At 44.6% G+C, this 10,718-nt stretch overlaps 3 protein-coding genes across 3 annotated transcripts in view; 2 read left to right on the top strand and 1 right to left on the bottom strand.

Moving 5' to 3' along the window:
* The window catches only part of LOC100166358 (chorion peroxidase-like), a 31,038-nt gene that overhangs the window by 15,724 nt on the left and 4,596 nt on the right, over nucleotides 1-10,718 (bottom strand). The window lies entirely within an intron of this gene.
* LOC103308141 overlaps nucleotides 967-10,718 on the top strand; it is an 11,194-nt gene continuing 1,442 nt past the window's right edge. The window contains exon 1 of the mRNA XM_008181034.2: nucleotides 967-3,988. Within this exon, the coding sequence (XP_008179256.2) occupies nucleotides 994-3,213 (2,220 nt within the window). The 5' untranslated portion in view covers nucleotides 967-993 and the 3' untranslated portion in view covers nucleotides 3,214-3,988. The remainder of the gene's footprint in view (nucleotides 3,989-10,718) is intronic.
* On the top strand, nucleotides 4,573-9,846 carry LOC103308142. The gene has a single exon (XM_008181035.1). It carries the CDS (start codon nucleotides 4,573-4,575, stop codon nucleotides 9,844-9,846), a length of 5,274 nt encoding a protein of 1,757 aa, XP_008179257.1.

Raw genomic sequence — 10,718 nt, forward strand, 5'->3', positions numbered from 1 at the left:
AACCACTACTCGTCTCAGTTCAGGTCGTTTTATGGTTACACTTCCGTTTCGAACACCGTCTCCTGTGTTAGGTGATTCTAAGTCTCATGCTCATCAACGCTACAAGGCCCTTGAGATTCGATTAAGTCGCAACCTGATCTGCGAAAACAGTACATAGACTTTATGCAGGATTACTTGTCAAGTGGTCACATGGAACTTGTACCAGTGTCTGAACGCGACAATCCACTGAATTACTATATACCCCATCATTGTGTCATTAAACCTGACAGCAAGACAACAAAATTGCGTGTTGTCTTCAATGCTTCAGCCCGTACTTCAACCGGAGCCTCTCTGAATGAGAGCATGTATACTGGTCCAAAGTTGCAACCAGACATTCAAGTTGTTTTGCTCCGCTCTCGTATCTGGAAATACCTGTTTATGGCTGACATAAAACAGATGTACCGCCAAATACTAGTTCAACCTTCAGATCGAGACTATTCGAGAATCCTGTGGAGATTTTCACCCTCTTCTCCAATTGATGAATATCGGCTCTGTACGGTTACGTATGGAACGTCAGCAGCACCTTTTCAAGCTCTGCGAACTATTCGTCACCTTGCGACACTGGACGGTGCTAAATGGCCGATAGCTGCTGACGTATTGCTCAACGACACTTTTGTCGACGACATTTTAACTGGTGCAAATTCAGAAGGAGACGCTCTCAACTGCCAAGACCAACTGATAAACCTGTGTGCACTCGCTCAATTTGAACTCCGCAAGTGGGCCAGCAACAATGTACAAATTCTACAAATGGCCCCACCAGAATCTCGTGCAATGTCCGTCTCAGTCTTGTTCGATAGTGATGAACTCTCTGATTTAAAGGTATTAGGTTTAAAATGGGACCCATCTACTGACACTTTTTCCTTTAAAGCTCACCCATCGAATATCCAACCGACAAAACGATCTGTTCTGTCCGACATTGCGCGTGTGTTTGATCCGTTAGGACTTTTGTCACCCATGACATTTTTCACAAAACACGTCATGCAGCAGCTGTGGACCTCCGGTGTCGCCTGGGATGATCCAGTCCCCCCTGAGATTGCTTCCCTGTGGGCCCGATATCAGTCTGAACTGCAGTTAGTTGAAACCATTAGCATTCCTCGTCGTATTACTTATGATCATGCTATTTCTGTACAACTCCATGCCTTTTCCGATAGCTCTGAGAAAGGTTATGCCGCGGCAGTATACCTCCGTGTAGTGACAGTCACGTCTGTGTATTGTCATCTCATAACAGGAAAGTCAAAAGTGGCACCTCTCAAGCGATCCACAATTCCCCGTCTGGAACTGTGTGGTGCCGTATTGGCTTCGAAACTCCTCCGATTGGTTGCTGACTCCTACACTAATCGCCTAACTATTGACGAACTCCACGCCTGGACTGACTCCACCACCGTTCTCGTTTGGATTAGATCTTCCCCTCATCGATGGGCCACATTCATCGCGAATCGAACCAGTTTGATTCACGATTTGACCACACCTGCAATTTGGCGCCATGTTCCCACGAAGGAGAATCCAGTTGATTGCGCATCGCGTGGACTGTTTCCTTCCGAACTCCTCAACCACGTACTGTGGTGGACTGGTCCATCTTTTTTATTGAGTCCTCCAGACAAGTGGCCAACATTACTGTTAACCGAACTTGAAGATTACAGTGGGCCCCCCTCTCAGGAAGCACGGGTACCTACTGTTCTCACCGTCACTGTAGACGTCCCGATAATCGACTTGTTAAATCGCATATCATCTCTGCGGAAGATCCTTCGTGTAATCGCCTATTGTTTTCGATTTTTCAAGCCCCGGTCTGACGCCCCCATTAGCAACATTATAAATGCGACAGAGATAACTCGTGCTCTCTCTGCATTAGTCTACTTGGTCCAACGTCAAACTTTTGCCGTCGAAATTGCAGCTCTGTCAAACGGTCTTCCCTGCTCAAAATCTCTCCGACGTTTAGACCTGTTTCTTGACCCGGTTGGTATTCTCAGAGTGGGCGGTCGGCTTCGCAACGCAGATATTCCATACAGTCACAAACATCCTGCTTTGTTGCCGTCCCGTCATCGGTTAACTGATCTAATCATTGATCATAACCATTGTGTGTTAAGCCATCCAGGAGCCATGACACTCCAATCACATTTACAACGTGAGTTTTGGATACTGTCAGGGAGGCAGGCTATTAGGTCCCGGCTGCGATTATGTGTTCCATGTTTTCGCACGAGACCTCAAACGGTTCAACCAAAAATGGCTGCTCTTCCTAAATACAGAGTACAACAGATAAAACCATTTGCTATCTCAGGCGTTGATTATGCTGGCCCGATATCTGTAAAAGGATCAGGTGGGCGCGCATCATCCAGGATCTCTGCCTACATTTGTTTATTCGTCTGTACCGTAACAAAAGCATTACACATAGAGCTCAGCTCTGACCTGTCAACGGAAACTTTCCTCCTAGCTTTCACTCGTTTTGCTGCTCGTCGTGGACCGATCAAAGAGATCCATAGTGATTGTGGTACTAATTTCGTTGGTGCCGCGAATCTCTTAAACCCGCTACATAACTTCATCGCATCAGAAACCTATCAACACAGTGTACGAAATCATTTGTCCAAGGACCAAATTACTTGGTTTTTCAATCCTCCTTCTTCTCCTCACTTTGGAGGACTCTGGGAAGCTGGAGTAAAGTCGACTAAGTCGTTAATTTTTCGATCCATTGGAACCCATAGACTCACAAGTGAAGAACTGATCACTTTGCTGACAAAAATTGAAGCCACTCTAAATTCACGGCCTTTGTGTGCCCTTAGCAATGATCCAAAAGATTTAGAAGCTTTGACGCCAAGCCATTTTTTAACGCTGGAACCATCGACATCTCTTCCGGACCCTTGTTTGGAAAACGTACCACTCTCAAAAATGCAGCGTTGGCGCTTAGTGACTGATCTCCACCGTTACTTCTGGACCAGATGGAAAAATGAATATTTATCTACTCTCCAGCTGCGAACAAAATGGTCTGATGATGGAAAGCAGCTGAATGTTGGAGACCTCGTCCTAATAAAGGAACCCTCGCATCCGCTGTATTGGAGATACGGACGTATCACGGACCTCCACCCTGGTGCAGACGGAGTGTCCCGCGTTGCTACTGTCCACACGTCGTCTGGAGTTCTAACTCGGCCAGCTGTCAAGTTGTGTCCAGTGCCTTCTTGTTGAAGTTCCTTCAAAGTGGGCGGTGATGTTGGCGCTGAATATTACAAACAGTGATATGCTAATGAGCGCGACGGCACGATCGTCTTATCGGTCAGTCCCACCTTCCACTCATCTCTTGTTCCTATCTTTATTCCTTGTGTTGTTATTATTATTGATTATTAGAATCACCTTATTTATTGTCTTTGTTTTTATTTGTATTATCTAAATCGTTCTTGTGTTGTTTTCCTATTATCATTATCATTGCGGCCAACGCCCTTGTAGTCATAACATTATTAATTATTATTATTGTTTTTTCTGTCGTCGTAATACTTTTATTATTCCGCTATTGCAGCGTTTTGTTTTGTCGTTTATTGTTTTTGTTACAATCTTGTCGGGTGTTCGGGTGTATGTATTTATTGGTACACACACCAAGCACCAAATATATATATATTGTGTCCGTATTTTTTTGGTACACACCAATCTATTATTTTTGTAAATCTTCGATATGTACAAACGGACTGTCTGGTCATTGTGATCAACCCAATTAGTATTGTTACTGCGGTGATACGTGCGACGCTGCTGGAAGCCGTCACTGCCTTATTATTGTTCAAATTAAACGGCCACATATTATTATCAATTACACCGTGAGTTATTCTTTATATTTAACTATACTATTGCCATCCGTGGGTCACCTGATCCGCCGGCTTGTACGCACACTGTGCGCCTCACCGTCACCAAGTACCATCTACTCCCGCGTAAGTCCGCCAGCACTCGCCGTAGTGTGTGAGAGGCCGCCCAGGTCGTCGGAATCCACATCCAACAGGTGTCTCCACTGTGGGCAGGCTGTCCGGGTCAACAAGACTTCAATAGTTTTAAGTTTTAGTTATTAAGGTTAGCCGACTCATGTGAGCTCCGTGGTCATTGCACATGTCCTAACCGACTACGGAGACCCCCCCCCCCCCAATAACTAAATTCTATCATCTTGTTTCCCTCAACACCATCACGTCCCTTTCCTAATCAAACGTCATCGTTGTCGTCGTGTATGTTAAGTTGCCTACCCACTTTATAAAAGGCGACATAAACAAACATAATTTACTAATCACTTTTTTTGGTCTCGATTAATCATCGAGTGGTCCTTCGGGAATTTACTACGTCAGCTGTCCTGGCGTACACATAGTTTTGGTCCTTCGGGCCGGATGTACTAACAAACCGCGACTATTGTGGTGCTCAAGTTCTGTTTGATTTCTTCGTTTGTAAACAGTGACAGAGAAAAGGTGTCATTACCTGTACGTAATGCTGTAGTTGCGTTCAAAATAAATTCATACGATCAACAGACTGTGTTAGATCTATTCTAACTACAAACTCCGTTAACTTGTTGTAAAGATGGTCACTCCTCCTTCAGTGACTTATGCAGAGGCAAAGGCACGGGTTGTCCGTGCAATTGCAAAAATCACATCATTTGCCGCTGCAGCCGGTGAATATAAAGCCGATCGTTCTAATGCGGGCAAACATGCTAAAGTAGTTAAGATGTTGTCTGAGTTAAATGCCATTCGTCGAATTGCTGAAGACGATTTCCAAGTCATGGAATCTTCTGTTAGTAAAAAGTTAGCCCCCATGGAAATTGTAGATAATAAAGAGAGTCTAAGCCTCAGTGCCGATTTTGACAATTTGTACTATGAACTTGCTGCCTTTGCTGATGTGTATCATATTTCATTATCTTCTGGCATGGATACATCCTCAGCTCAGTTAGCAGTTAACCAAACAACAGTTTCCAGTAATTTGTCACATTACCAACTGCCCAAACGGAGTTTTCCTACGTTTTCTGGAGTGCTTATTGAATGGCAAGGTTTCGAAGATCTTTTTAAATCAATCTTGTCTCACGCCCCTGATCTTGCCGATGTTGAGCGTTTTGAGATTTTAAAAACCTCTCTGCAAGGTGAAGCTCTATCGTTGGTTTCACATCTCCCTTTGACGTCCGCAAACTATAACAAAGCTTGGGAAGTGTTACGTGCTCGATATGGGAACAAGCGTGATTTGGCTCGGATTCATTTGGACGCCCTCCTAGCACCCCACACAGTCAATTGTAACGACGCGGCTTCCATAAAAACCCTTCTCACGACCATTCTTGAACACACTGCGGCTCTAGATAACTTGGATTTTGTTACTCGCCAGTGGAGTCCGATTCTTGTTCATATCTTTGAAAATCATCTAGATTATGATCTTCGCTCTCGTTGGGAAATCACTGTTGGAGATCGCCATCAACCGGCCACGAGTGACTTTGTAGAATTTTTAAGGAGTCATGTTCGGTCAGCCGAAGCTCGTGCAGGAAATTATTCAACGACTGTACAATCTAGTACTTCCCAACCAAAACAGTCAAAAAAGGTATATACTACACACTCTCGTCCCACTTATGGACCCAAAGTGTTGACCGCCAGTGCGGCGCTCTCCACTGAACCAGGTCATCGGACGTCTCCTATCAGTAGCTGCCACCTTTGCAAACAGCCACATTCGATTCGACAATGCCAAATGTTTCTTAGTAAAGGCCCTAACGATCGTTTTCAGCTGGCCAAAACACATCGTCTCTGCATCAACTGTCTTGGCAGTGGACACTCATCCGTTACTTGCCCTTCAAAATTCAAATGTCAATCATGCAAACGTTCACACCATACTCTGTTACATTTTGAAGCAAGTCAAACCACTAGTACACCACATCCACCATCAAGTAGTTCCATGGTATTCCAGTCAGGTGATCCTACCAGCACGGTCTCGTTAGTTGTAAAGGATAATCCCCAGAAAGTGGTATTATTATCAACTGTACTTCTGGACATTTGTGGTACCAATGGTCATCGTCATTCGTTTAGAGCCCTATTAGACAGTGGCTCTCAAGCCAGCTTTATCACGGGCAAATCGGCTGACATTCTTATGCTCAATCGCCGACGTTCACCTGTTAGTATAACCACGTTTGCTAACACTACTGCTACTCCTGTTTGTGGATCATCGGTTGTCATTGTGACTCCTCACGGAAAACAAACACCCAGCCTAAGTATTGACGCTTTGATTGTACCACAGATCACAGGCAAAACCCCGCAAATCTCGTTCACACCTGGTCAATGGAAACATATTTACCATTTGCCCTTAGCAGATCCGTCATATCACATTCCTGGTGACATAGATTTGCTGTTAGGTGCCGACATTCTACCGTCCATATTATGCGACAGTCTCATTTCGGGTAGTGCAGGCGAGCCTACTGCATTAAAAACAATTTTCGGTTGGGTTTTGTTTGGTCCGGCCACTTCAGCTCCCCCTGTTTCACTGACCACAATGTGTGTGTCAACATCCAGCAACCTTGATGCAACCTTAAGAAAGTTTTGGGAGTTGGAAGAGCTACCTTTAGTTCATCACTTAAGTCCCGATGACAAAGTTGCAGAAGAGATCTACGTCTCAACCACTACTCGTCTCAGTTCAGGTCGTTTTATGGTTACACTTCCGTTTCGAACACCGTCTCCTGTGTTAGGTGATTCTAAGTCTCATGCTCATCAACGCTACAAGGCCCTTGAGATTCGATTAAATCGACAACCTGATCTGCGAAAACAGTACATAGACTTTATGCAGGATTACTTGTCAAGTGGTCACATGGAACTTGTACCAGTGTCTGAACGCGACAATCCACTGAATTACTATATACCCCATCATTGTGTCATTAAACCTGAGAGCAAGACAACAAAATTGCGTGTTGTCTTCAATGCTTCAGCCCGTACTTCAACCGGAGCCTCTCTGAATGAGAGCATGTATACTGGTCCAAAGTTGCAACCAGACATTCAAGTTGTTTTGCTCCGCTCTCGTCTCTGGAAATACCTGTTTATGGCTGACATAAAACAGATGTACCGCCAAATCCTAGTTCAACCTTCAGATCGAGACTATTTGAGAATCCTGTGGAGATTTTCACCCTCTTCTCCAATTGATGAATATCGGCTCTGTACGGTTACGTATGGAACGTCAGCAGCCCCTTTTCAAGCTCTGCGAACTGTTCGATACCTTGCGACACTGGACGGTGCTAAATGGCCGATAGCTGCTGACGTATTGCTCAACGATACTTTTGTCGACGACATTTTAACTGGTGCAAATTCAGAAGAAGACGCTCTCAACTGCCAAGACCAACTGATAAACCTGTGTGCACTCGCTCAATTTGAACTCCGCAAGTGGGCCAGCAACAATGTACAAATTCTACAAATGGTCCCACCAGAATCTCGTGCAATGTCCGTCTCAGTCTTGTTCGATAGTGATGAACTCTCTGATTTAAAGGTATTAGGTTTAAAATGGGACCCATCTACTGACACTTTTTCCTTTAAAGCTCACCCATCGAATATCCAACCGACAAAACGATCTGTTCTGTCTGACATTGCACGTGTGTTTGATCCGTTAGGACTTTTGTCACCCATGACATTTTTCACAAAACACGTCATGCAGCAGCTGTGGACCTCCGGTGTCGCCTGGGATGATCCAGTCCCCCCTGAGATTGCATCCCTGTGGGCCCGATATCAGTCTGAACTGCAGTTAGTTGAAACCATTAGCATTCCTCGTCGTATTACTTATGATCATGCTATTTCTGTACAACTCCATGCCTTTTCCGATAGCTCTGAGAAAGGTTATGCCGCAGCAGTATACCTCCGTGTAGTGACAGTCACGTCTGTGTATTGTCATCTCATAACAGGAAAGTCAAAAGTGGCACCTCTCAAGCGATCCACAATTCCCCGTCTGGAACTGTGTGGTGCCGTACTGGCTTCGAAACTCCTCCGATTGGTTGCTGACTCCTACATTAATCGCCTAACTATTGATGAACTCCACGCCTGGACTGACTCCACCACCGTTCTCGTTTGGATTAGATCTTCCCCTCATCGATGGGCCACATTCATCGCGAATCGAACCAGTTTGATTCACGATTTGACCACACCTGCAATTTGGCGCCATGTTCCCACGAAGGAGAACCCAGTTGATTGCGCATCGCGCGGACTGTTTCCTTCCGAACTCCTCAACCACGTACTGTGGTGGACTGGTCCATCTTTTTTATTGAGTCCTCCAGACAAGTGGCCAACATTATTGTTAACCGAACTTGAAGATTACAGTGGGCCCCTCTCTCAGGAAGCACGAGTACCTACTGTTCTCACCGTCACTGTAGATGTCCCGATAATCGATTTGTTAAATCGCATATCATCTCTGCGGAAGATCCTTCGTGTAATCGCCTATTGTTTTCGATTTTTCAAGCCCCGGTCTGACGCCCCCATTAGCAACATTATAAATGCGACAGAGATAACTCGTGCTCTCTCTGCATTAGTCTACTTGGTCCAACGTCAAACTTTTGCCGTCGAAATTGCAGCTCTGTCAAACGGTCTTCCCTGCTCAAAATCTCTCCGACGTTTAGACCTGTTTCTTGACCCGGTTGGTATTCTCAGAGTGGGCGGTCGGCTTCGCAACGCAGATATTCCATACAGTCACAAACATCCTGCTTTGTTGCCGTCCCGTCATCGGTTAACTGATCTAATCATTGATCATAACCATTGTGTGTTAAGCCATCCAGGAGCCATGACACTCCAATCACATTTACAACGTGAGTTTTGGATACTGTCAGGGAGGCAGGCTATTAGGTCCCGGCTGCGATTATGTGTTCCATGTTTTCGCACGAGACCTCAAACGGTTCAACCAAAAATGGCTGCTCTTCCTAAATACAGAGTACAACAGATAAAACCATTTGCTATCTCAGGCGTTGATTATGCTGGCCCGATATCTGTAAAGGGATCACGTGGGCGCGCATCATCCAGGATCTCTGCCTACATTTGTTTATTCGTCTGTACCGTAACAAAAGCATTACACATAGAGCTCAGCTCTGACCTGTCAACGGAAACTTTCCTCCTAGCTTTCACTCGTTTTGCTGCTCGTCGTGGACCGATCAAAGAGATCCATAGTGATTGTGGTACTAATTTCGTTGGTGCCGCGAATCTCTTAAACCCGCTACATAACTTCATCGCATCAGAAACCTATCAACACAGTGTACGAAATCATTTGTCCAAGGACCAAATTACTTGGTTTTTCAATCCTCCTTCTTCTCCTCACTTTGGAGGACTCTGGGAAGCTGGAGTAAAGTCGACTAAGTCGTTAATTTTTCGATCCATTGGAACCCATAGACTCACAAGTGAAGAACTGATCACTTTGCTGACAAAAATTGAAGCCACTCTAAATTCACGGCCTTTGTGTGCCCTTAGCAATGATCCAAAAGATTTAGAAGCTTTGACGCCAAGCCATTTTTTAACGCTGGAACCATCGACATCTCTTCCGGACCCTTGTTTGGAAAACGTACCACTCTCAAAAATGCAGCGTTGGCGCTTAGTGACTGATCTCCACCGGTACTTCTGGACCAGATGGAAAAATGAATATTTATCTACTCTCCAGCTGCGAACAAAATGGTCTGATGATGGAAAGCAGCTGAATGTTGGAGACCTCGTCCTAATAAAGGAACCCTCGCATCCGCTGTATTGGAGATACGGACGTATCACGGACCTCCACCCTGGTGCAGACGGAGTGTCACGCGTTGCTACTGTCCACACGTCGTCTGGAGTTCTAACTCGGCCAGCTGTCAAGTTGTGTCCAGTGCCTTCTTGTTGAAGTTCCTTCAAAGTGGGCGGTGATGTTGGCGCTGAATATTACAAACAGTGATATGCTAATGAGCGCGACGGCACGATCGTCTTATCGGTCAGTCCCACCTTCCACTCATCTCTTGTTCCTATCTTTTATTCCTTGTGTTGTTATTATTATTGATTATTAGAATCACCTTATTTATTGTCTTTGTTTTTATTTGTATTATCTAAATCGTTCTTGTGTTGTTTTCCTATTATCATTATTATTGCGGCCAACGCCCTTGTAGTCATAACATTATTAATTATTATTATTGTTTTTTCTGTCGTCGTAAAACTTTTATTATTCCGCTATTGCAGCGTTTTGTTTTGTCGTTTAGTGTTTTTTTTTTACAATCTTGTCGGGTGTTCGGGTGTACGTATTTATTGGTACACACCAAGCACCAAATATATATATATTGTGTCCGTATTTTTTGGTACACACCAATCTATTATTTTTGTAAATCATCGAGTGGTCCTTCGGGAATTTACTACGTCAGTTGTCCTGGCGTACACATATTTTTGGTCCTTCGGGCCGGATGTACTAACAAACCGCGACTATTGTGGTGCTCAAGTTCTGTTTGATTTCTTCGTTTGTAAACAGTGACAGAGAAAAGGTGTCATTACCTGTACGTAATGATGTAGTTGCGTTCAAAATAAATTCATACGATCAACAGACTGTGTTAGATCTATTCTAACTACAAACTCCGTTAACTTGTTGTAAAGATGGTCACTCCTCCTTCAGTGACTTATGCAGAGGCAAAAGCACGGGTTGTCCGTGCAATTGCAAAAATCACATCATTTGCCGCTGCAGCCGGTGAATATAAAGCCGATCGTTCTAATGCGGGCAAACATGCTAAAGTA

Source organism: Acyrthosiphon pisum, chromosome A2 (assembly GCF_005508785.2).
Source record: "Acyrthosiphon pisum isolate AL4f chromosome A2, pea_aphid_22Mar2018_4r6ur, whole genome shotgun sequence".
In the NCBI taxonomy this organism is placed as follows: domain Eukaryota; kingdom Metazoa; phylum Arthropoda; class Insecta; order Hemiptera; family Aphididae; genus Acyrthosiphon; species Acyrthosiphon pisum.

Bases quoted from the DNA above. Each gene is read 5' to 3' on its own strand.
- LOC103308142 (XM_008181035.1), top strand. From the start codon at position 4,573: ATGGTCACTCCTCCTTCAGTGACTTATGCAGAGGCAAAGGCACGGGTT.